General features: G+C 41.8%; 1 protein-coding gene across 1 annotated transcript in view; it reads left to right on the forward strand.

Annotated features, from left to right (window-relative positions):
* GPR158 (G protein-coupled receptor 158) overlaps window positions 1–26999 on the forward strand; it is a gene marked incomplete at both ends in the record, with an annotated part of 204233 nt that overhangs the window by 133841 nt on the left and 43393 nt on the right. Inside the window, one exon of the mRNA XM_084280298.1 lies at window positions 14808–14917. Coding sequence (XP_084136424.1) covers window positions 14808–14917 — 110 coding nt within the window. The remainder of the gene's footprint in view (window positions 1–14807; window positions 14918–26999) is intronic.

A 26999-nucleotide genomic window follows, 5' to 3' on the forward strand; every position in this document is an offset into this window, starting at 1 on the left:
CAGTTGTTTATCCAACACCCCAAGCAGTTCGGTATGGAGGATGGAGAAGGAAGTTCATATAAATAAATAATTGTTGTTGAAGGACTGCCTAGCAACAAAACGCAGTGGAGTTTGTCTCTCCTGGTAGAGGGTGGGCTTTTTCTTTGATGAATCAGTGAAATGTTCAGAAGACTCCCTCTGTGCTCAGAAAGGGGTGGAACATTTGAAGAAAGCCTCCTTCTGCTGTTTTATAGATCTGTTAATGGCAGCCTTTTGTGGACCGTGCAAGTGAGGTGTGTCAGGAATGCAAATGACAACTCCTGGCCTGGAAGACTGGTATTTCTAATGCTTTTTTTTTTGCAGCTGCAGCTGCAGGAGGGAGCCAGCAGGTACTGGTTATAGACATTTTGGTCAGTGTCTCTGAAGGGAGATCAAAGATGGTTGAATAGTTAAGCTGTTAGTAGGGAACATGTTTCCTAACATAACCTAACATCATGACAAGTCTTTTAAGGACTCACCTTACCGTAGGGTTAGACATTGCAACCCCAGCTTGCAGTGCCTAATTTTGGTCAAGCCCTTTCTACCTTAGAGGGCTGTGTGCTCACAGTCAGAGACACAGAAGTCACCATGCTTGCTTTGCTAGCTGCAGGAGCTGGACCTGCTGAAGAGAGAGGGATTTGTGCTTCATGATCTGCCTAGTTTTTGTGTGCCTTCCTTCACAAAGGGCTGCAGATTTGAACCCTCTCTCCAGGTACACCATGCAAGCCTTACTTTCTTACCAGGTATAGGTGGTTAAAGAAACAACCTAGAGCTAACTTTTATCCAGTACCCTACTCAGTAATGTTTTCATTCTGGATGTGATGCTCCGGTTCGGTTCCCCTCTCTGGCTGGAAGATACAAACTTGTACGAACTTGAAGACAAGTTTTAGTCCTTTGGCACTAAGATGCTGTAGCATGAGAAGTGTTCAGCCTCTTGTGCTGCTCTTGTTCCGTTTCATTTTGCTTCACTAAGCAGTAGTAAATCAGTATAAGCACAAATAATCTAAAACTACAGTGTAGTAGAGCAGGTATTTTACTTATTGGTTAGGTTACCTATTGGTTAGGAGAGGAGATCTGACTTCTCATAGCTGCTCCAATGAATGCTTAAGGTCTTTTTCATTATGAACAATGAATAGCATATGGACATCAACTGTTCTCACTGGGAAAGCAAAGCTTGACGTTGGTTGTTTTCCAGGTTACAGCATTATCTGTCAAAAATTTTCCTCGGAAACCTGCTAGTTGTTGCACTGAGGTGTGATTTTGTCTAATCCAACTAAATTTTCAAAATAATAAAATATTGGCTCCTCTGAGTTTCCCTTAACCACACTTTATTTCTTTATTTTACATGTTTGAAATAAAAAGCAATTTTATTCACAAAAACACAACCCCAAAGTTACAGGGAAAGCACAGTTCAGCAGAACAAGCTGCAAGTCCTAATGCTGTTCCTGGTGTTTGAGTTCAAACCTTTAGGGCCTGAAGCAACTTTGTATCATGTGAGAGGTGGGGTTGAAGTTTTTAATGACAACTGGAAAAGATGTTAGAGATCAAAGATATGCCCATCAGTTGCAACCTTGCATCTCAAATGTTTTTGTGGTTTATCTCTTTCTTTTTGAAAAGAAATTGCCCCGTCAGACAATTAAAAATTCATCAATATGTTTGTACATATGCCAGTGAAGTTTTATGGGGAACCATAATGTAGAAGATGAGATGTGCCTATTATCCCTTAGGGGTTTTACTTTTGCTGATTTTTTCAGGTCATTGGCAGCTATAGATATCATTGGGGTGTCATGAAATTTTGTTTTCCAGAGGAGGATAATCTGTTACCCTTAGTTTCCTCCTAGTCGATGATTTCACATTATGTAACTCCCCTTTCACACAAGTCCTCTTTCCTGCACCACTGTACTTTAAACATCCCATCAACTGCTCAACAACCTCCTCTTTAACATTTTTCAAGTCCACTCTGTTTCCTGAAGATCTGCTCTGAGATCCATCCCTCCTACTTCCCACTTCTGTGCAACATTCCCAAGGGGAGATTTCTGTTCTGATTTGTTCTTCTGTTTAGTTGGTTGCCACCTACACATACTGAAGCTTTTGAAGACTGCTCTTTCAGAGCTGAGTATACTGTTCTTGCACTATTCAAGAAATTTTCTTCCAGAGGTCTGTAAAGAATTCTTCTCAGGCTTCTCTGAGTTCAACCAGACATGTTGCTGATATATTGCTCAAGATTACTTCTTGACAGAAGTTTGCACTCAATATGGCTAGTCTGAGATGTTTGCTTTCCATTTTAAAACTTTTGCATTTTTCTTCTCTAACAGAGCTGACACCTGTCCATTCAGAACATGGCCCTGAGCAGGCTAATGTCATGTTGTGTTCATTGCCATTTTATTTCTGTGGTTCTTCATTCCCTGATTGTTAATTAAAATCACAAAAACCAGACCTTGTTTTTTTAGACCTATTCCTTTACAAATACATTGAATTGTCGTGAAGTCTTTTGTTTCCTTCAAGACCCCCAGCTTAAAACAGTAGTAAATATTACCTGGTCTGCCAGGTTACTAGATACATGTGAATTTGTTTGAGAAGGAGAGAGGGCTGAGACTGCGAGCAAAACTTTGGAGTAGCTACTTACAGTGCAGGTTTTTTTTAATTAATTTTAACCCTGAACATCACATTTTAGCCCTAGACTGCCTTTATAGCCTGTGGGGAAAAGTAGACACCCCAAAAGGACAGCACTTATAACCCACCTGAGGTGCCTATAAGACAGATGCTGGGAGTTGCCCTCTGCCTGTGATGATCCCCATTGAACACTGAGGGAGCTTAGGCTGACTTTCCTGGACTTAGGCATTTCACTTGCCATCCATATCTGAGATGTGTAGAAGCTCCACTCCAGATCTTTATTCCCTACAGAAATATGGGATTAAGAGTATCAAATCACCCTAGTGTAATGTGGTGAAGGAGGGTGAATATAGAGAATACGATTTTCTCACATATTGTGTGAAGGAGCGTTTTGTGGCTCATGGAGGTGCCCTATGAACCCCTTCTGTGAAGCAAAAGTTGCTAATGAAGATCTGGAGGAAAAGAGTTCTGAGGACCATGTAAGACGAAAGGTCTCCTTCACTGAGATCAGTCTCGTGCTCTTCCTGGCACCTAGGGTAGTAACCCCACTCATGTATTTATCACTTTACTTTGTCTTCATTAGGCCGTTACTGAATTACTGCTTTGCAGCATCCCTGAGCCATCCGTAGTGACTTGCCTATGGAATGTGTCTCTGCTTCCAAAGAGGACTGATAGTGCAGGTCCCTACGCTCTGCACAGAGGAGGGCTGCTCTGCTACAGTGCTGCAGAGGAGTGGAGCTGATTTATGCTGTTCTCTAAAAGTCACCTGGATATCATCAGTGATGAAAAGAAAACTTCTGAAGAGCCTGATCATTTTGAATGTAGACATTTATTTTGCTAATTTTTCTTTTAATTTCTCAGTCATAATAATTTATCAATATCTGCTCGACGCTGCAGAAATATTTTTCATGCCTGGATTTATAAAAAACAATGGGTTTTTTTCCTTTTGACTAGAACAAAAGAGCATGAGTACTCTGGTGCTCTTAGCCAAGCAAACTGTCCACAGTTTTTCTGCAAGGCAGCAATGTTCATACCTGTGTGGTATGGGAACTATAAGAACATCAATAGGAAGAGAAATAGTGTTTCTCTTTCTATAGTTTCTACTATGGAGTGAATTTTGAGTTTGCAGCAGTGGCTGATTTCTTCTGGACTGTGTTAATTACCCATAAGTAATTATGTTAATGATATGATTTGCTTAAGATGGTTAATGCATGTTTAAGACCAGTGGGATCATAGATCATGTAATCAGAGTACATCACTCATTTTCACAATTCACCCAATTACCTCTCTACTGAAGCCGATAACTTCAGTTTACCTAAAGCAGATTTCCCAGACGGGCATCCGTTTTTGATGCGGGAACATTAAGAGGTGGAATGTTCCCACCGCTTCCTCTGGAGGTTTGTCACACCGCAGCCTTTGGCTTGTCCCCACTGCTGTTGTTGCTACAGGTACATAAGCTGAAAATGAAAAGTCGATAGTTCCAGCAGTGATGTCTGCACTAAACTAATCAGCTCTGGCTGGGCTGAGATGTCCGGCTCGTATCATGTGGAGGGAGGCTTTCTAAATCACTGCTTGTCGGAATAAATACTGACAAAAACTTCCCTGCAGAGGGTAACAGCCAGTTCTGTCCTACTCTTTGCTGTGGTTTAACAGGATATTTGAAAGCCCTGGTCTGTCCTTATTATCTTTTCCAAGTAACCATCTTAAAAGTTGATGTCAATAAAATTTCTACCTTGGCTCATGAACCTGCCCAACACGTAGTTCAGAGAGAGCACGCAGCCAGCAAGGAGATATTCCTGGAGAACCCAAAGCATCAAGTGTTTTTTTTCTCACAAATTTGCTTTTGAATACTTCACTGGCTTTGTTAGATTAAGAGCAGGAGATGAGTTATTTTTAGCATTCTGAAGTCACTTCAAGTTTTCTTTTTCCAAGGTAGAAGTCAGAAGTTGAAAATACATCAAAACTCCTCTTGGCACTGTATATTTGTAGGGATTTCAGCCATATTGCAAGGAAATGCAGAAGTCTCTGTGACTCTGTTTTATGACCTGTGTCTTGCATTAAGTACACTTGGCAAGTTGCTTTGAATAATTTAGTCTATTATGTCTTGATTTAGCTGCAGCTCTTACAAGATTTATTTTAATATAGACTGCTTTACCATTATGCTTTTAAAAGGTTCCTTTTTCTTAAAATCACAGATGTGGTGTTAAAATGAACTGTTAGATTTTGCTTTTTTAAATAGAATACCGTATTGCATAATGCACTTCTTTATTCAGAAAATGAAACTAACATATTCTTAACCCTGTTGTTAAAATGTGTCAAGTATTTGGCAGATGCCTGGGATGAATAGATGCCTTTTTCATTGGAGGTGATTCAGCACTTTAAAATGTTTCTCTTTCTGCTTCTCTGGGGACCACATCTTTGTTAAGAGAAGATTATAGCAGCTCATCCAATAAAAAATTTGGTGGGGTGGAGTTTTACATATGAAGTAGGTAAACTGGGACACTCAGTTGACTGTTGTCATCTACCCAAATGGGATGACACGCTGAGAAAAATCTCTATGAACAGATGAAAGAAATAGTTGTATTATAAAAGTTAACTGGTGGAATAAGAAAATGTTTTAGAAGTTACTTTGACTTTACAATTTCCTTTGTTTTGCCACTATCATAATTTTGCACTAGTGTGAACAATTCTTGAAGTGTGCCTATGCACACGTTCCTGTTGCCTAGATACAACCTTCTGATTAAATTACTTCTATTAATTTTTAATTATTTTTTTTAAAATAGTGCAAATCATGGCAATAAAAGCACTGAATGGTTTAGGAGCTCAGCTTCTCCTCTACACTTCTTGAGCTTTTTTTCTCATCCTTAGCATGCATGTGGCTGGAGCCCTGAATGTCCATGATAGGAAAACCGTATGTTCACATATATTTCAATATTTAACAGGAAATAATCCGAGGCCTTTTGTGTATATGTTTGGGAAGAAGAGACCTCCAGTGAGATACTGCAGAGCATCAATGTCACCTGCAGTGCTCTAAACACTTGCAGCTCTTTTTGAAGACAGGGAGGCAGATATTTCTGAATATTTGTATAGTTGCCTTGTAGTTGTCTTTTAGTGAAGTCAAAGGCTCCTAACTCCCTGGCTGGCTCTAAGTATCTTTAAAATCCAATCAGCGATGATCCACTAATGTTGTGCTTCAAGGCTGCAACTGGTGATCTCATGAGTCACAAAACCCACTTTTCCCTTCTTGTGCACAGTTAGCTGCATGGATTCTGATGGACTCTACATTTTCAAACACTCCAGTTGCTTTTGTGTTTAAAAATCTTCTTTAAACAGTTTTTAAGTCTTCCTCGGCAATATGTTCATTTCAGTGGAAACTTCTGAAGTCCACATCTGGCCAGCTTGAAGTCTCTGAGCTGCTGAGATCAGCCAAGCCTCACGTCCTCAGGAACTGAGGCTGTTCAGGCTGCTGTTAGGATAACTGTATTAATGAATGTGATGGTGTCAGAAGTGAGCCAGCATGTGCCCAAGGGATACAAACATGCATACCAAAGGCAGAGAAATAACTGGCACACTGAAGCAGGTGGATACGAAGATCCATTGGGCCAACCAAGCCTGTTCCTATTTTGATTCCCTGAGAAATACTTATTTGCTTTTTTTTTTTTTTTCTTTTTTTCTTTATGATGGTAGTGGAGCAGAAATGCATTTGAATGAGAACAAGGGAAGAGTAGTATACAACTCAAACTTTATTTTCTCTTTTAAGATGGGATGTGACTAGACCTATTATATAGACTTTTTTGAAAATTTTTGGTTTTTCAATTTTAGGTATTTAATTCATTGTGCTAGACCTTGCCATGGTCTCAAGTGAACTTCTGAGCTTCAGAGCTTCTCACTTCTTGCAGAAGCATCTGATAACTCACAGTGGTCAGGAAGGCATCTTTCTGGGCAAACATCTGCCCCCAAGAAATTGGATTTGCCACCTCCCGCAGCTCAGTGACTGTAGCCCCTTAGGCTGGGACACCTAATACTTCCTGAATGACCATGTTTTATTGTTTTAGGTTCACCACTCCCCAGGCTAGTGGCACTGAAATCTCTCTTTGGTTAAAGATAAATAGTTTATTCTATGCCAGTGAAAAGGCAGACATTATTTTCTGTATTTGGAGATAGAGACAGAGAACATATGTGGTAACACATCTCTTCATGTAACTTGATTTCAGTGTCATTTCTGTTTCTCTGGAATTCCCCAGATACTTCCCACAGCTGCCTGGGGCAGGGGTCTAGTCTTTTTAGTAGTATTAGGCTTTTCTTTCCCCAGAGTATGCAGACTTAGTGTGTTGTCTTTTTTTGTATCCCATTTCTCTTGTCAGTTGTGAATTCACCCTTGGGGAGCACTACAACTCTTAGCATTTATAACTGGTTCAGGTAGGACATCAACTGATATCTTACATAAGCTAAGGAAGTGTTTTTTGACAAAGTTTTAGCTATTATTAGGAAAAAAACCACAAGGAATGCCCTTCTCTTCTGCATACGCCTTTTTGAGCATAACACTTCACTGGTGAACAAATCTGCTTCTCAAGTGTTTGCTGGGATCTTCCTTATGAACAGGACAAAAAGGAAAAATAATTGAAGATATGTCAAGAAGAAGGCATTCTAAGTATGCCTTCTTGTGTCAAAACAGGATAATCTTGAAGGTTCTGTTTGCTTAATCACCAGATAAATCTCTCAGGAGGCTAAATGAGCTCCACTGCAAAAAATGTGTTCCATAAAAAGCTTTAGGAGATCTGCTCTTAATGCCTGATGGGGATGAATCCAAAGTATAATAAAACTTAGTAATAGCAAAGCATGCTGATGAATCAAGTTCTAGAAGTCTGTCTTTGTATTTTACACCAGGGCTGGTGTTTATGCACTTACACTGCATCGAAAACTTCCAAAAGGCTTTACAGGCAAGGCATGTCTTTGCTGAAACACAGCCTGAGGTTTAATACATGTTTTAAGACTGGCAGTGGAGAAAACCTACCTACAGCCAAAAGTATAGTGGGAGAGAAAGGAGCATTTCAGCAGGCAGAATTTCAGGCTGGACTTTGAGTGGGTGGCTGGGAAAAATGTCTTTTTTGCAGAAACCCAAAAGATCTTCAATGGCCATAAGTATTTTGACTTTGAGATACATCTTATCTGGAATGCATTGCTGCCACAGCAGAGTGCCTCCAGTGCTGTGTACTGGGGGGTTGATTCAGTTTCAATTCAGAGGCAAGGAGAAAACCTACCGAGTACTTACCGTGGATTCCTGCAGCAACTGGGTGCTTTATAGAGGCCTCGAGCTAATGATCCAGCACAAGTCTGCATTAAAATTGTGAGATATGCAAGGATAACAGGGTTTGATGGTACTGTGTGTCCCTATGCCTATCAGAATAAAATGTTATGACTTAAAAAGCACATATGGTTTTAAAAAATGGGATGGAGATGGGAGGAAGTGTTCTTATGTAATTCATAGAATCATGAAATGGTTTGGATAGGAAGGGACCTTAAACATCATTAAATTTCAATTCCCCCACCATGGGCAGGGACACCTCTCACTAAACCAGGCTGCTCAAGTCCCTGTCCAACCTGGCATTGAACACCTCCAGGGAGGGCGCAGCCTCCTTGGGCAACCTGTTCCAGTGTCTCACCACCCTTGTAATGAAGAATTTCTTCCTAATAGCCAATCGAAATCTACCCCTTTCCAATTTTAAACCATTCCCCTTCATCCTATCACTACATGTCTTTCTAAAAAGTCCCTTCCCAGGTCTTCTTTGTAGACAATCTTCAGGCTGCTATAAGGTCTCCCCTGAGCCTAAGTAGAGGTCTTCTTGAGCCTAAGTATGTATTGAGCTCTTACCATACCTCTAAAGTGGTTTGTGTAGTTGCACCGGAAATATTTGTTGGTAGTACAGGATTGGATAATGAGTTGTGCATTCACTAATATTTAAGCAGATGCTCTGAGCTGTGAATCATGTTTCGAACAGTGCTGTGCGGTGCCCGTAGCGTACACAGGCTCATGACTGCCTTCATTCATTCCCATCTGCTGAGATGGCAGTGTTCCCACATACCAGGGGATCGGTGCCTTTTCTAGAAAGCGTAGTGCCAGACTGTTATGAGTTTGGATGGCACGCTTATCTAACATTGCAAACAGCATCTCTGTTGCGGGAAATCCCTTCTCAGTATCAGGACTGAAGCATTAATAGGTGACTTGATGTACTAGGTTGCCCTGGAGGATATTTTATGTATTGAAAGAAACTACTGAAACATGGCAAAAGAAGGAAGACCGCCCATCTCAAAGCACAGCAGGAGACCAAGAGGAACAATCTGATGGCTTGTTCTGTAGCAGAATTGCCTAGAAACAGCCCAAGACAGCTATTGCAGTCAGGCGAGGGCAGATGGTGTTGGGCAGTGGAACAGATCAGATGGATCTCTTCACGATATCTCCTAGATGCTTGTTAATGGAATTAGCCCAAAAGGCATTATCTTAAATGGCTGCATCATGTCCTTCATTGAACTGTGCAGAGTACTTGCAGCAAATTCTGAAGTTAAATTTAAAAAGTGGGTAGTTCTCCTGTAAAGCTTTTTGGGTTAACTGGGCACACTTTTAAGAGAAATTTGGCTATTTGAAAATTGGACAAAAATTAATACTTTTGTATCACTTTTATGTAAAGTTGGTGACTTCCACAATGGAGCCATAACCACTTGATGATAATGCTTATGTTCTAAGCTCTACATCTCATTTCCATGTATCTAACATTTGTAATATCCCTGTCCATAGCACTAGGATCTAGACAATTTTTAAAGGTCCTTTCCAACACAAACCATTCCATGATTTTGTCACTGTCCCAAACAACATTCTTGTATCTAAATTAGAGATACAGATTGGACAGATGGACTGTTTGGTGGATAAGGATTTGGTTGGACAGTTGCACTCAAAGATTTGCCATCAATGGCTTGATGTCCAGATGGAGACCAACAATGATTGGTGTTCCTCAGGGGTCAGTGTTGGTATCAGCACAGTTTAACATTGTCAGCAACATGGACAATGCAGTTGAATGCACTCTCATCAAGCTCAACATGAGTTGGCACTTGCAGCACAAAAAGCCAACCATATCCTGGACTGCATTAAAAGAAGTGTGGCCAGCAGGTCAAGGGAGAGGATTGTCCCCCTCTACTCTGCTCTCATGAGACCCCACCTAGAGTATTGCATGCAGCTCTGGAGCCCACAACATAAGAAGGGCATGGAGCTGTTCAAAGGAGTCCAGAGGAGAGCCACAAAGATGATCAGAGAACTCAAGCGCTTCTTCTATGAAGATAGACTGAGAGAGTTGGGCTTGTTCAACCTGGAGAAGAGAAGACTCCAGGGAGACCTTACAGCAGCCTGCCAGTACCAGAACAGGGCCTACAGAAAAGCTGGAGAAGGTCAGAGAGTGAGGTGATACGACAAGGGGTAATAGAGTTAGACTAAAAGAGGTTAGTTTTAGATGGGATATAAGGAAGAAATTATTCCCTGTGAGGGTGGTGAGGCCCTGGCACAGGTTGCCCAGAGAAGCTGTGGCTGCCCCCTCCCTGGCAGTGTTCAAGGCCAGGTTGGATGGGGCTTTGGGCAACCTGGGCTAGTCTAGGGTGTCCCTGCTGATGGCAGGGGAGTGGGATTAGATGATCTTTAAGGTCCATTCCAACCTAAACCCTTCTGTGATTCTACAACTGAGATCAAAATCAAGAAGAATTCAAAAGTGAAGCCTTGGGGTTTCTTTGAGTTAAGCTTCTGCTCAAAATTTGTCACGTTTTAGTTTAGGGTTTGTAGCACTGACGATTCCATGTGGTTTTTTAAGTATTTGTTCTTTGGCTTCTTATCTTTTGAGATGCTACAGCTTTGCCCATTCCCTCTCAATGTGAAATGTAGAAATTCAATGACTGAAAAGGAAAATGAGTTTTTGATGTATTCGTGTGAAAGTAGAAAGCAACTTGTCTTAAATATATTACAAAATTGTTGGATCTGGTTACAGAGAACTTGTTTTAGTCTTTCTAATCCAGATTATTAATTGACATATAGTGAAGCAACTTTCCTAAAATAAATCTGAAGTACCTCTCTAGTCTGTGGAGATACATATGTGAAGCCTTCAGGTCAAGTTTCTCTCCTGAACTTGTTCAAGGTTCTTCAAGGTACATACATGCCTTTATGCATGGGTTATCTGTGGAACTAGGGCTATTTTACTAGACCCCTACAATGCAGGTGGAAGTTACATGCCTGATTTAGGCAGACTGAATCCTGGTCAATGCACTTTGTAGAACTGCACCATATTTTTGCCTGGATCTGGTGCCAAAGGTGAAGGGCAAAATTAATCATCTTATAACCTGCACAGAGAAGAGTCTTTTGTGTTGCACAGGAGTATTGTTCACTACTAACATTATAGTGCTTTGATTTGTTGTTTAAGGATTTTTCTAACTGCTGTATATCGTTTAAGAAACAATGGCACTGAAGCCATAAAATATTTGCTCATTTTTGTGAGGACAATGCCTGTTATTCTTGGAACATTAAACTGTTCAATGTTAGTTCTCTTTGCACTTTTACTGTCCTACCTGTCCCAACAACAAGAAATCGCTGTAGTGGGCGAGGTGCCTGTGTCGCCTTCAGCCATTGTCCTTAGAGCGTGTGTGTGCCTGATCATCGTGGCAGCTGCATAACGCTGTGTCAGCAAGCCAAGTCTCTCTTCCATGTCCATCTCTAAACATACTTGACGGGTAGCTGGTGACCTTAGAAAGTCTTTTCATCCCTGACTCCACAAGTGTTAGCGTGCCTACCAGGACAAATAATAGCATAAAACACATTGAGGTTACAGGCAAACATCTAGATGCATTTGTCCAAATGACAAAGATGAGCCACAGTTTAGGAAGTCTCACGTACAGCTGCAGTAACTGGTACATGAACAGACACTGTCTGACTGCTTCGGGTTTCCAAATATTTTTTTCCTAGATCTTTGTTGTTGGAGGAAGAGAAACTGGTTTAGAGTATTTAAATGGATTTCAGGAGCTGGCAAAACAGAGGATATCACATTTCTTTATGTATTGTAAATAGGTTTTGTGACATCCATCAGCAAACCCTCTAAGCATTTTTATTGAGATTTATGCTGCTGTCATGGACTAATGCATTGTAAAAGCAAAAAGGGAAAATGATTTATTGCCAGATTTTTGATGGACCAAGTAGTCTTTTAGACCTGCAGAGGGATTCCCATGTTGTCTTTTGAGTGGCTTGGGTATATGGATGAATCCTGAACTCATCCTGTATTACTAGCTTGGAGTGTCATCCATCGCTGCATATTTCTTGTCACTTCAAAGAAGGCTTATGTGTGGGAAGAAGAGTAGGGAATGGGGGTTGTGATAACCAGAAGGTAGAAGAGGCTGATGCGAAACAAAACCAAGAGTTCTCTGTGTTATGTTTCTTAGGGACAGTGAGGGATGGAGTGCAGTGGTCATACTTCTCACCAGATATGTATTCTTTGCAAGATGGTGATTCCACTAAGATAAAAAATTTGAGCATGGCTTTTTGGTGTTCTGAGCTTCCAGGGCAGTGTTTCTGCAGCCCCTTGGCTCCAATCCATTAAAAATTATGCCCCTTAAGTTCACTGTGATTATAAAAGACATTGCTGACAAAAGGTTAGAGAGGGCACTGAACTGAACATCCCAGCGAGGCCTGATTGGGAAGGGTATACTCTTAGAATCAACTTCTGGAAAGCCTAGGAAGTAAGCAAAACATGAGTATAGCAATTCTGGCTGTTCAAAGCCTTGATCTGTGCCAAACCAGATGCAAGTTATGAAGAATATGTAGAAATAGATGTTGGGTCTTGGTACAGCATTGCAACTATTGTCCATCATACAAACACAGGAGGAGATTTTCAGAAGACCCAAACGGGAATCAAAGTTGGGTCAAGTCTTTGGCTGCTTGTAGTTGACCACTGGGTAGTAGTTCACATGTGTAGGTCAAATGCTTCTACATTGAAATGAGGAAATGAGAAGAGTTTTCTCCAACAGAGCTTTGCCTCTGCAACCTTCACGGTGAGTTGCCACATGCCGGCTCACACCATACTGCGTTGTAAGTGGTGTTTTCTTGGTTGGTAGCTAGCCAATGCCTCAGCTACTCATACAAATGGTTCAGTGCAAATCAATGAGATTTTCTAGACACAAGCAGTTAATATTTCAACAAGCAACTGCAGATAAAATTGCTGTGTCAGATTTCATGGCAAAGAGATGGTGCCCTTGTTCAGAAAATTCTGTGCCTGGAAGGTTTTCAGACCTTCCCTTTTCAATCATCTGAAAAATTCTGCTTTCAGATCAAATTTGGAATACTAGGAGTCTTTGCCTGCTGGTCTTTTTCAACATTGTTTTCTATTGTGGAAGAATCAAAAATGTAACAGGGTGTTTTCTGGCAAACCTCAAGAGGGAGGTTACTGCTACAGTTCTGCAACTGCCCTAATGTTTATAGCTATGTAGTAGGGTAAGGGGTCATTTCTATCACTTGAGGTCTTTCTGAGGAACTGTTTACTGGATGCTCTATTTACACAAGCATGGCCATGCGTGTGTGGATACATTTTGGTTTTCTAGCTGATTTTCTAGAGAGAAACGTGCCTTTTGCTCCACACTCTTCCCTTCCCTACATGCAGAATTTGTCAGGTTCACAGAAAATGTCTACCTTGAAATATGTCACTCCAACAGCAGTGAAAAAGCAGATTAATTTTTTCACCACAGTTTGATTCAAAAACCTGTATTTTTAAAAGAAATAGCTTGATTCTGCTGTTAAAAAGAATAAAAATAATATGCCAGTGAAGCAGAGCAGCTTCTTCTACCTCAGCCCACATGTCTGCCATTTTTGCCCCCACTCTCCTAAATATGTTTATGTCACCCAAAGGACGTAGTCCTGGGCTTTTGGCCAATATCCTGGGCTTGAATTCCCACATAGAAAAGCTTTTACTTTGGAAAATAAGATCATGTGGCAGCCGGTAGGCACAATACTACCTCTACTGCCAGAATGTACTGACTCTAAATGAAGCTGTGGCAGATGGCCTGAAATGTTTCAGTATTTTCTTCCTCTAGACCAGGATTACCCATTTAATTTGTATTGCAGTTCATTGGATTGTTTTACCAGGTCCTAGTCAGATGGGGGGGATGCACTGGACCTAGCTTTTCTGGACCAAGCAGGGTCTGCAAGCGGGGTAAGGGCAGTGTACAGCCAAATCTTTGGGACAGCAAGCTCCTTGTGGGGCTGGGTCAGTGGGAATATGGGATCATCTCTCAGGACACCAGAGACAATGTCTGTTGGAATAAGAAGAAATGAACTCCTGGTTCAGATTCTGAGTCCACCATTTGAGCAGCCTTGTTTGAAATAAGGGTGGAATTTTTCTTGGTAATGATGCTTTTATATGCCCTGCACCTGCAGACAAAGCTTTATGTTATTGAACATTGTCCTCATGCATGGTACGTGGTACACAGAGCAAAAGGCCAGTAGGACCTTTCTGCTGTGATTAGAAAAATCCCTAAGTAAACAAAAAAGTTATTTTTGTTAAGAAAAATGGTGATGCATAGTGAGTTTTTATATAGCTTAGGAAAAATAAATGGGGAGAAGTAAGAAAGAGTCAAATATGAGATCGAAATGTAGGGGTTTTGGACAGTTTGCTGATACTGCAATCATTTTTGGTGTGGCAGAATAGTTGGCAGAGAAAAATGAGCAGCTATCATTTTGCTAGGTTTATTAGGAGGAGTGACTTTGAAGTGTAACCTAGTAAATACAGTCCATCAAACCAGAAATAGGCCAGCTACATATTACTGGAATAGCTCAAGGAAAATGTCCTTGTCTGTTCTATCCTCCTCTCCGGGTACATGTTTTCACTCGCTTAAGAAAAGTCGGTGGAAATGCATTTAAAAGTGTTGTCACTTCACAGTCTGTCACAGGGCTTTTGCCAGCTCCCTTCAAAAGGAGTTGGTGCCTAGAACTGTGCCAACTGGTTGATCTGATCATCCCTTCACTTTACTAGAAGATCTAAATATACAGCAGTACGAGCTGAAATATGTCTGCTGTCCTGTTTTGCAACTATTCTGCATTTGAATGAAGAACTACTTTCGCATGCAAGCGGTACTGAAGCTCTCTCTATCTTTCTGTTCTATAGGTTGTCATTTTGTATTTTGAGCCAAGTGTATTTCGCTGTGTTCTCCTAAGATGGGTTCGTCTTCTGGGCTTTGCTACTGTTTATGGAACTGTGACGCTCAAGCTGCACAGGTATTTCACATGTTATTAATTTCCATCTCTGTGGGAGTATGTGCAATCTGTGTGGGTGCTTAGATGGAAGAGCTGCAAATATTATAATAAACAAGTGCCATTTCTGATTTTTAAAACCGCTGTGTATTCCTCTTCACTATTCCTGCTCAAGTTATGTGCTGCTAATTCTGGTGGAGAATGAGGAATGCAGACAGGATCTGATGAAATATATATACAGCAGCTGTAAAACTGTGCGAGAACCCGTTTTCACAGAAGATGAATGTCTTTTCCTTGAATATAGGAAAATAAAGAAGTGTTCATAGAGTGTTCAAAAGTTTCCCTGTAAAGTGTTCATAGAAGAGAGATGCTTTCAAAGTGTTACAGGAAAGGTGGGTAAAAGTATGCACCGTTCGTGTATGGTTTTCTTACTATGTTTTTTTATGGCTCATAGGTCAAGGGCTGCTCTCTGCAGGCAATCAGAGCAGACAGGCTGCAGGCTGACAAGCATCAGTGCCTGCCAGCAAAAATGTGTGGGAAATTCTGGGTACCGTAGCAGTGCATTCATATGTGATTCAGAGGTTAAGATTCAGTGACCCAACTTCAAATCCCACTTCTACAGTCCAGTTAAAAATTGAAGCCTTTTCTGGGTATGCTGAGTAAAATCCTAATGCTTTTTCCTCTTCAAACTTTAGTGAAAAAATTACTGATATGTTCCGTGTTTTTATTGAAGCGAAGAGTTATGCTGCATGTGTATATTGGTACTTGGGCATCTTCAGTGAAGTGGACTTGCTCATCTTTTTATCTTTGTTTCATTACTGTGTTGGCATGTTACATAAAGAAGGCTTGATATTATGCTCGTGAACTGAATGAGGACTGGGAATATCTTGTGTTTCATGATGCATTATTGGCGTGTCACATTTTAGGTGGAAAACCCTGCTTTTCTATTGAAATAGTGCCTGTTCTTGCAGCTGCCTTTTATTTGTGTCCCTGGTTACAAGTGTACACTTTGGCTGGTAAACTCCAACTGTGTAATGCTATGTCTGGCCACATCTTTGCATTGAAATTCATCCAGAAAATCCCACATCCTCATGGTATTTTCTAGGATGAACAATTTCTGATGCACAAAGAATAACAACTAGAGCACTACAGAAAAGATACAACAGAACTGGTGATGTTGCTTGGATGGTTTGCTATCTATAGCTCAGATATATAGAGACACAGACTGAGGCTATGGAAGACTAAAGTTGTCATTGCAGTTCTGCTATCTTAACAGGTTGTTAATATGATTTTGCACGATGTGAGGAAGTGATATTCTTACAGGGCAGTTGATCTTCTGTTTCTATGAAGTGACGACAGGCTGCAAAACTGGGCAGAAAATCTTGCACTTCTGCTTTGCTCATTGAGCTGTTTGGTGTTACTTGGCATCTGTGCTGACAGGGTCAGGAAACAGGACAAAGATTAAGTGAGAAACCAAGAATAAACTGCATTCTTGGTCAGCACAGAACAATGAAGGCTAGCAGCAGACTGGACTGTATCAATAGGATAGCAGACAGAAGGTTGAGGGAAATGATTCTTCTCCTTTATTCAGCATGCTCTGCAGTACTGTGTCCAGTTTTGGACTTTCCCAAGACATCAGTGAACTTGATTGAGTTCAGTGAAAGACCATCAAGGTGATCTGGGCTTGAAGCACTAGCCCTGCAAGGAGAGGCTGAGGGAACAGGGTTTGTTCAGCCAGGAAGAGAGATGGCATTGGAGGAACCTGACAGCAGCTATCCAATACCTACAAGGAGGTGGTTGAGCAGATGGAGCTGTGCTCTTTACAGTGATCTATATTGGGAGAACAAAAGACAATAATAACAACTTGAAATGGGAGATTTCAACTTTATAAAATATAAATTAGCATCAGGGTCAATGTGTACAAGGAAAACATATTCACTATCAGGGTAATTAATCAGTGGAGTTGGGCTGCCCATTCGGTTGGGAATTTCCATCATTGGAGGTTTTCAAGACCCATCTGAATAAAACCCTGACAACCTGTTCTGGATTCAGTGTTAAGCCTGCTGTGAGTGCTGGATGACCTTCTGAGATAATACCAGCATTCACAGATTCACAGAATTATAGGGGTTGGAAGGGACCTCAAGAAACTATCGAGTCCAACCCCCCTGCCAAAGCAGGTTCCCTAGGACAGGTCACACAGGTAGGTGTCCAGACGGGTCTTGAATATCTCCAGAGATGGAGACTCCACAACCCCCCTGGGCAGCCTGTCCCAGGGCTCTGTCACCCACACTGTGAAAAAGTCCTTCCACGTATTGGTGTGGAACTTTCTATGTTCCAACTTGAGGCCATTGCCCCTTGTCCTGTCTCCACAGATCACTGAAAAGGGGCTGGCCACTTCCCACTGTGTCCCACACTTCAGATATTTATAAACATTAATCAGATCCCCTCTCAGTCTTCTTTTCTCAAGTCTGAACAGCCCCAGTTCATTCAGCCTTTCCTCACAGGGGAGATGCTCCAGGCCCTTAGTCATCTTTGTGACCCTCCACTGGACTCTTTTCAGGAGATCCCTGTCTTTTTTGTACTGGGGAGACCAGAACTGGATACAGTACTGCAGGTGGGGCCTGACCAGGTCAGAGTAGTGGGGGATTCTGTATTTCTCAGTGAAACACAAAGAAGAAAAAAAAACTGTGGAATATGTTAATCTAAGAATTACTTTCTCTAGGAATCTCTTTTCCACCCAGAAATCCTGACTATTCGTTTCCTACATTCATGACATCATAGTCTTTTTTTAGTACTGAATATTTCAGCCAGGGACTGTGCTTTGCAAAAGACTGAGTCAAGTTAGATATATGTCTCATTATCACAGAATCACAGAATTGTAGGGGTTGGAAGGGTCCTCGAGAGATCATCGGGTCCAACCCCCCTGCCAAAGCAGCTCCCTAGGACATATCACTCAGACAGGCGTCCAGACGCGTCTTGAGTATCTCCAGAAAAGGAGACTCCACCACCTCCCTGGGCAGCCTGTCCCAGGGCTCTGTCACCCTCACTGTGAAAAAGTTCTTCCGCATGTTGGTGTGTTATATATGTTATATGCATTTGCAACAGTTGTGCTAATTAGGAATAATACGATGCTTACAGAAATCGGGTGACTAATTTTTGTCAGATCGAACTTAATCCGCAGTCACTGTAGAGTTGAAGAATGACTTACTGCAGACACCACAAATACTCACAAAAGCACTGGTTCCCTCCTGTAGGTACCCTGCATCTTGCCTGGTGGCAGAACCGATTGCTACCAAGGAACTTGTGATTTTTCTAAGCTTAATGGGAAAACCAGTATTATGTAAAAGCAGCTACTAATGATAGCCAACAAGTCTAAAGCTATTTCTCAACACATTGCATGCTTTGAGTAGCACTGGGGCATGAAGGTTATCCAAAGCCAGGTGGGAGGCACTGGAAACATTTTTCTTTGTGGCTTTTTTTCTCCCTGTAGCTTCCCACTTCCCAAGGAGGGCTTTGAGATTTTGTTAGGGTTGCGTATCAAGGAGAAATCAGAAAAGTAGGCAAAAGCAGATGCATAAGGAAAAGTAAAAGAACAGGGAAGTCATGTACTGATTCATTCTTTGAACACTCGTCACAGTGACTTTCTACAGTGCCTCATCTCAAATTGCCTCTTTCTTATTCATTCTGCATTTTTAAAATAATGAGCTGCTGTTTATGGGGGTGGAAGGATGGGGATAAGGAAATGAGCTTAATTTAAGAAATGTAGCTGTAGAGCCATGAACATAAAGCTCTGTACTTTCCTCAACAATGAATTCTTCAACATAATTCTCTCAAAAAATAATGATGTTTCAAATGTAACCTTTTGGGTTTAAAGAGCTGCTGATGTTGCATCTTTCAGTATATTTCTGTGACTGAAGACTCTCTATGTCCTTTTTCAAGCCCTGTATTGTATGAACAAGTTATCTTATTATTTTGAATATTTTGTGACCTCCTACCATCTTGGTGTCAGGATTAATGCATGATCATTAATTCTGGATTAAAGCATAAGAATGGAAGAAAACTGTAGGCATGTACATGCAGGTGGGTGGGGAGTGGTGTGTGGGTGTGTGAACACACACACATACACACACACATTTTAAGAGAATGAAACGCAGGAATGTGGGTTCTAGTTTGTGGGAATCTCCATTTCTTATATTACCAAGTTAAAAAGAGTGGGAAAGTGAGGAGAATGAGAAGCAAGGAGAGTGAGAAGGTATGGAGAAAGTAACATTCCAAGTATGGAAAACAAGACAGTGACATACAGTGGCTTTTTTTTATAAGTTGTCATGGTGGGATGGATGTGACAAGAAGATGCTAACACTTTGGCCCAGTTCTGCACTTCTGCAGTGCTCTGCTGGCATTACATTGCTGTGCTTTTCCACCTGGTAGAGTCGAAGCAAGTAGTGGCCCTTTCCTGGAGGTGATAAAGTTTAAGGACGATAAGACCAGTGTGGGTAGTGTACACTTGTGTGTCATGGTTCAGTGTCTTACACAAGAGGAGACTGGTGCTAGCAGAGGAACCAAAAGTGGTGTTAGTTTGCTTCTTGAAGCACTTGGGTGGAGACCGGCATTGATGGTGAGAACATGAAAGGTGAGGACATGGCCTAATCTCCTCTTGTAGCTAGGGGAGGGAAAGAACATGCACTCTAACATGGGCAAAGGAAGCGAGATGGGCTTCGGCTTTGTTTCTGAAATGAGTCAGGCCCTCATGGTCATTTTGGTTGAACATTCAAGAAAAGTGGGAGATTTAATTTCTATCAAATTATTTGTTTTTTTCTTATGCAAGGTACAGGTGAAGTGGCTTCGGGCAGATGTAATTACTGTTAGATTTTGCCACAGGATGTCGTCTGTGGTGGTTGTTAGCCCATGTGAAATGAAAGGGGGGGAAAATTGCTTTGGAGGCAGATGTTGCGTATTTGTTATATTTATGGAGGTATCTTCATTTTTAAAATCCAGTTCCTGTGATCTTACAGTAAATGCTTGGAGGCAGCTATTCCTGTTTATTATATTCCCACAAAATAATCACAGCATCAGCCACAAGAAAGTGACCTGTCACCATGAAGTCGCCTCTAAAGACCAAACATTGCAAGACAAATGCTGTAAACGCACTGGGTGTTTTTTTATAGGATCTATTCCGTGGTTCTTTGTGCTGAAACTTGATGTAAATCTCTCCCAGGCCCTGGAAGGACAATTTGGCTACCTCTCCTGCCGAGGGAGGAGAGAATTTGGGGAACTGTCTACAAATGAGTGATTTTCCTCCTGAAAGTGAGCAGACTGCAACCTGTGTTAAAATTGACACCAGGACTCAGAAACTTTGAAGTACCCCTCTCGTGGGTGAGATGGCTTTTTGTAGGAATTGGGCTTGAATTAACAGATAAAAACTCATGTCAGTTTTGTGTAGTTACATAGCAGGGGTGTAATTCCAAGTTTCCTTATTAACTTTCATTCCTGATTACACAGACATCATATTAGTGTGTCCTTAGTGACACCATATTTCTTTGTCCTCCATGCAACCCCATGGAAGGAGGTTCCATGTGCAGTTTCCCTGGGCTCTGACTACATTGTCTGAAGCAGGAGAAGGGAAGGGGTATGGGGTCAGACATGAGGCTGTCACCAGAGAAGCAGTAAGTGCTGTGTCTGGCACACAAGTCTGTGCAAATCCCTGGAGAGAAGGAGATGAAGATGTCAAGACATTTTCTCTGGAGAGGGGAGGGACACCCAGTCTGAAGCCATGGCTGAACAGAGTAGCCTGAGCACTGCTTGTTATCCTTCTGGCTTCAGGAAGAAGGGCAGCTGGACTGTTGGAAATAAACATCCTGTACTGAGAAGATACTTGGTTTGTACTGCCAGTTTCTCTTCTACAAGGGAAATAAACTCAGTGTGGTGGTTTGACCCTGGCTGGAGGCCAGATGCCCACCAAACTGCTCCATCACTCCCCTCCTCAGCAGGGGAGAGAAGATATGAAAGGCTCATGAGCCGAGATAAAGGCAGGGAGAGATCATTCAGCAGTTACTGACTCAACAAGGAATAAAATTAATCTACTACCTAATCAAAACAGAGAAGTATAATGAGAAATAAAAACAATTCTCAAAACACCACCCGCACCCCTCCCTTCTTACCCAGCTCAACTTTATTCACTATTTCTCTTCCTCCTCCACTCCCCAGGAGCGCAGAGGGACAATGGGGAATAGGGGTTGTATCAGGTCATCACATGTCTCTGCTGCTCCTTCCTCTTCAGGGAGAGGACTCTTCACACTCTTCCCCTGCTCCATTGTGGGGTCCCTGCTATGGGACACAGACCTCCATGAACTTCTCCAATGTGAGTCCTTCCCACGGGCTGCAGTTCTTCGTGAACTGCCCCAGCATGGGTCCTTTCCATGGGGTGCAGACCTTCAGGAACAGACCGCTCCAGCCCAGTCCCCCACGGGGTCACAAGTCCCACCAGCAAACCTACTCTGGCATGGGCCTCTCTCTCCATGGGCTGCAGCTCCTGCCAGGAGCCTGTTCCAGCACAGAGTTCCCACAGGGTCACAGCCTCCTTCAGGTGCCTCCACCTGCTCCAGTGTGGGGTCCTCCACCATCATCCTTCATGGGCTGCAGTGGGTCAGCCTGCCTCACCATGGTCTTTTCCATAGGCTGCAGGGGAATCTCTGCTCTGGTGCCTGGAGCACCTTCTGCCCCTCCTTCTTCACTGACCTTGGTGTCTGCAGAGTTTCTCACACCCCACTGCTTTCTCTGGCAGCAAAATACCCAAACTGCCACTCAGGAGTTTTTATTTCTTCTTAAATATATTATCCCAGAGGTGCTACCACCGTCACTGACTGGCTCAGCCTTGGTCAGCAGTGGGTCTGTCGTTGAGCCGACTGGTATTAGCTCTGTTGGACCTGGAGAAACTTTCTAGCAGCTTCTTGCAGAAAGCCACCCCTGCAGCCCCCCACTACAAAAACCTTGCCCTGCAAACCCAAAACAGTCAGAAAGCTTCCAGAATTTCCTACTGCTTGGCCAAAGGGCTCACAGCTGCATACCTTGTGCTTCAGACTGTGGGAGCTCCGTGTCTCTTTGATGCTTTTGCAGCTGTTGTCCCTGTTCTGCCTCTTTAACTCGGGTTCCTGTGAAAGCTCCGTGCTGCTGCTTTGAGTATCAGAGTGAACAGCAGCATGGGAACTGTAAGGTTTACAAAAGAGCCTTCCTGTTTTACTGTCACCTCACCACTGGCTTTATTTTCTTGTAGTGATGACTCAGATGAGAGAGAAGTACCTAGTTTCAACTGAAAGAGAGACACAGGCATGAGAGACAACAGCTACTTTATGCATTTGTTGTGAACCTAATTTAATTAGGAAAGAGTAAATCTGTGAAAAGGGGGCACGCCTGTCCTCTCCCCCTGCTGTTTCCACATTCAGCAGATAGATGCCATACGCATCCACCCGTCTTTCTTTAAACAACAAGTAAAGCAGTTCATGGAAAATATATGTGGATTCTTATGTCACTTGCATTATTTGAAGCTCACATCACTGATGCTTCTTTTGTATGGAAAGAGGTAGTTCAAAGGTAACAGTGAAGAAGAAGTTGTACACACCAAGTCCTACAAAGCTCTGAAAACCAGTGTTGGGCGGAAAACAGACTTTACCAGTGCTCCCACAGAGCGAAGGCTGAAACCCGCAGCGTGAACAGGGCCCTGTCTGCCTGGCATGTGCTGCTGGCTGCTCCCACACTGTGCCTCCTGCCTGGCTGCTGCAGGAGGCTGCACAGAAACCGGGGCTTTAGGGGCTGGGGCAGAGCGAAATGTTGGGAGGTGCCGTGGAGGGAGGAAAGGAGTTGGGCTTGGTGCAGGAATGTGTGCACATACGGTACGAGCTCATGAGGAACAAAGTTGCACTGGTTAGTCAGGGCATGGAAAAATCTGTTTCCTTGTTAGCATGGTTTAACCTAATTCATTAATTTCCTGAGTAGAATGTATTTCTCAAACCTTTGCTAGCTTGTTTATTTGTTTTCATGGGCCTTAGGCAACAACTTAGAGACTTTAGTAAATTCCATATAGCATTCCTGCATGATGCACATTGGAGATGAAATTCTCATTTCAATAGTTCTTCTAGATTAAATAACAGAGTCACATCCTGTTTTATTGTGGCTCTTCTCCCAATAAAATCTGCATTATTAAAATCCTATTTAGCTCTTTTGTATCTCTGCCATTCTCAGACAATAACTAGCCTTAACTAGACAGTATAATGGTTCTGTTTCATATTTCTGAATAAAATATCTACTTGCATATGTATAAACTAATAAAATGTAGCACAACTGTTACAAAGACACTCAGTGCAGAATTAATCTTGATGGAGCACAGCGTAGAAGTGGGACTAATAAACATTATCTTTAAGCAAAAAAGTCAGTGGCATATAAAGTATGTAAGATTATTAGAGCACTGTGATCCTGAAAATATTCTCATCCATGTTCCTATTAATATTTGATTTATGCAAAAATATTGTAGATACAGATGTACAGTTCCATGGGCTGCTTTTTAAATCACATTCGTCTTCATCATAGTAGGGTTTGGCTTGGGAAGTTCAAAGAGAAGAGAAAGTATTTGGTAGTTTAATATTAAATTATATACTCATCATGATAAGAAAAAAATGCAGTGGGTTGGAAGGCCCTCTACAATGATCCACAAGTATCACAAGGCTTTTCAGATTTCTTTTGTGCTGATGGTGTGCAAGAGCACCATGGCAAATAGTGGGAGAAAGGACTGGTTTTGCACATCTGATTACATGATAACAGAAAGGTTTCAGAACTGGAGCTGGAAGACATCCTCTCAGAGACCTTATCCAAGTCCGGGACCCACATCAGCTTGTGAAACTTTGTGCTGTGGTGCAGTACTGATGCATCTTCCAGGTAGACATGCATTGGCACATGCATTTGTGATGAAAGTAACATAGCCCTACAGACTGGGGTTCTTTTTCTTATTTGAAGGAAAGGACAGAATTGGTCGGCGGAACAAGGTATCTGCTGCCCAGCTGGCTGCTGAGTGGGATTGTGTCATGAAAGAGAAACCAGGCATTGCACTGCAATACATGAGTTACAGGCTATTTGTGGAGGAGTGTGAAGAGGGAGTTAAGTATGTGACTCACACTCCACACACAGGGGCTGATCACAGTGAAGTGGAAGCAGAGATTTGCAGATCACATATGCTGGTTGTCAGTGAAAAATCATGACTGGAGGGGAGGCTTCTGGTGGGCTACTGTGAAGGATCAGGAGTGAGCCTGGTACTATTTAGCATTTTCAGTTGCAATGAAGAACCAAGCACAAAGTGATTACTCATAAAATTTGTGGATAACAGGAAGCTTGGTGAAATGGTAAGTGTTGTTTCAGAAGAATAGCACTGAAAAGTAATCTTTATTGCTTCGTAACTTGGGCTTAGTGAAAGAGATACACGTCAATACAGCCAAAAGGCAAATTATAGTTAGGGACTAGTTAAGACACAAAATTGAAGAGAATGGGAGTTTTAAAGGTCATCAGTAGAGAACTGATTTCGCAGCAGGAGGTGACATCTTTGAGACTAATACAAATGCATTATGTCCTGTTCCTGCGATGCATTTTTAAAGGAGGTATGTAATAGATGGATGTGGTTCAGAAAGTATTTGAGGGCTGAGAAAAGTGCTTGATCCTATGAAACCTAATCTGGTTTTTAGATCAGCAAGAAGACTGAGTGATGACTTCTTGTGTGGTGTATAAACAAGCAGGGAGAGAAAAAGTAGTCACAAAAGACTCTAATCTATTGGACCATGGTTCAATAAGATCTGGTAGCTGGAAGGCAAAGCCAGAGAAATTCAAATGAGCAATCTGGCACAAATTCTTCTCAGAAGGATGCTTAGCTGTAGAAAAACCTAACAAGAAATGAAATTTTTGTGCTGCTTTCAAATCAAGGCTGAATCCCTTCCTGGAAGATAGGACACAGTTAAATACTACTACACTTTACAGGAGTTTCTATAGAAAAATGTAATGGTCTGTGATTGACTGATCAAGCTATGTAATTTGGTGGTTAGTCCTGTATTTGGCTTTTATTTTATGAACATGCAGTAGAAATGATAGCATTCATATAAGTATGGGTCTCTTGAGAAATGAAGAATTTTTATAATCTGAAATGACATATTTATAGTTGCCCTGTTTAATGGGGCACACCAGATGCTTTGAAATTAGTCCTGATCACTTACCCTAAAGCAGATCTTTAGTACTGGGAAAACTGGTGCCTAGACCAAATATTCTAAGATGCTAGTTGCTCTTTTCTGGATTATTGTGAAGGCCAAATCTTGCCATTATTTTCTTGACAAATCAAGTCTTTATCTGACCAATGGTGACCAACCACTGGTGACATAAAAAGCTATGTTGCCATGCTGTAACATACAGAGGGGTAAAGCTTGTCAGCGGTGTACCAGTCTTTACATTGGTGAGTTATCTTCATATGTTTCTGAAAGCTGTCCAAGATGCTCTAAGAATTTTAGATGCAATGTGTTACATCTATGATCAGCTTTGCCTTGGTTGCTTGAAGTTGAGGAATACATAGAGAGCAGGTCCTGAAGAAAGCTTCATTATTTATTAACTCAGCTGTAAGCATCAAGCTATTCCTTTTAGAGCTAGTCTGTAATATTTTCAATTAAAAATTACCACCAAAATTTTGTATTAAAAATTAAAATTCTTTTGCTGTTGTAGAATATTACATTACAGTGCACTGGCAGGTTTTACATGCAGCTGAGTGTTGGATTTTCTTGACTTGAGTCCTGCCTCTTTCCTGTGCACAATGTGAGCCTCTGTACATCACTGCAGTTAGTTGTATACAAGCCAAGCTGGAGCCTCTGTTTCTGGGCAAATGTGAAAATACTAGCAGTTAATAGTTAGTGTAAAATTTTGAGTGCCTATTTCTAATGTGTGAATTAAGTTGGCTAGCAGTGCTGAGTTACTCTAGGGCCTCTGGGTCTCTTCCCAGCCATCACCACCATTGTGCTCTGGCAGTTCTTAGCAGTGCAGTTGTTCTGGCAGAGCCACATTCTGCTCTTGCCTCTGCAACAGCGACAGCTATTACCTTTCCAAGATCCTCTTCAGCAAAACAAGCACTCTCCTCCTCACTGGGATTTCGGGAGATGCCACCTGTTACTCCTAGGTGTAACTAGGGGAGGTTACAACCTGGCATGATTGCAGGGCTGCTGGTGGTGAAGCCCCTGCTGTTTGCAGCCTCTGCATCAAGCTTTGGCTTGCCTGGAGTTGTTGGGAAGTGGCACCACAAATCTTCCTAAGCTTTTGGTTTCTCCTTGCCTATCTTTTTACATATCCATTAGGCCCCTCTGGAATCAGTTTTCTTCAGTGCAAATGTTCTTGTTTTCAGGTTTCTATTCTACAAAATAAGCAACCAGGGATTCATCAGTGCTGCCTTGTGGTGCTGTGTGTGGACCAAGGTCTTTCTCTGATATCTTTTTCAGCGTTACTTTGACATCATTTTCTGCTCTTCAGACGTGAATAATGCAAACTAGCATTACCTGTCTGAAATTGTACTCAGTTCAAACAACTTAAATTCACAACTTCCAATCAGGAGCTGATATCAGAGGGCACCATGGCAGCTTCACCAAGGCTAGTAGAAAGAGAGTTGATAATATATGTGTGGAATTGTTTGGTGCCATTGCCTCACTGAAAAAAGGTTAAAAACCCAGGAGCCATTTTTTCTAGATGTTGCAAACACAACTGTGACCACATTTTTTGCAGATCTGCTTTTCTTCTGCTTCACTTGTTCTAGTTTTGGCATAAGTGATAATCTTTTAGAACCTTTTTCATGCCACTTCGTATTTTTTCCCTTAGTAACCACTTTAATTACTTTATGCAGGATCTTTCCTCAGCAATAAGTCTGCCTTCTATCTGAGACTGGACAGGCTTTTTTTTTTTTTTCCTTTTAAATCCGATTAACATAATCCAGCTCTGGACTTTGCCTCTCTGCACTTTTTCAAACGTCTTGGAGAATGTGGCTGCAAAGACCAAATCTCTTCCAAGTTTTCATTCGATTTGCAAATTGTATTTTGCTAGTTGAGAA

The sequence above is a fragment of the Gallinula chloropus genome, assembly GCF_964237585.1.
Source record: "Gallinula chloropus genome assembly, chromosome: 2".
NCBI classification, from domain to species: domain Eukaryota; kingdom Metazoa; phylum Chordata; class Aves; order Gruiformes; family Rallidae; genus Gallinula; species Gallinula chloropus.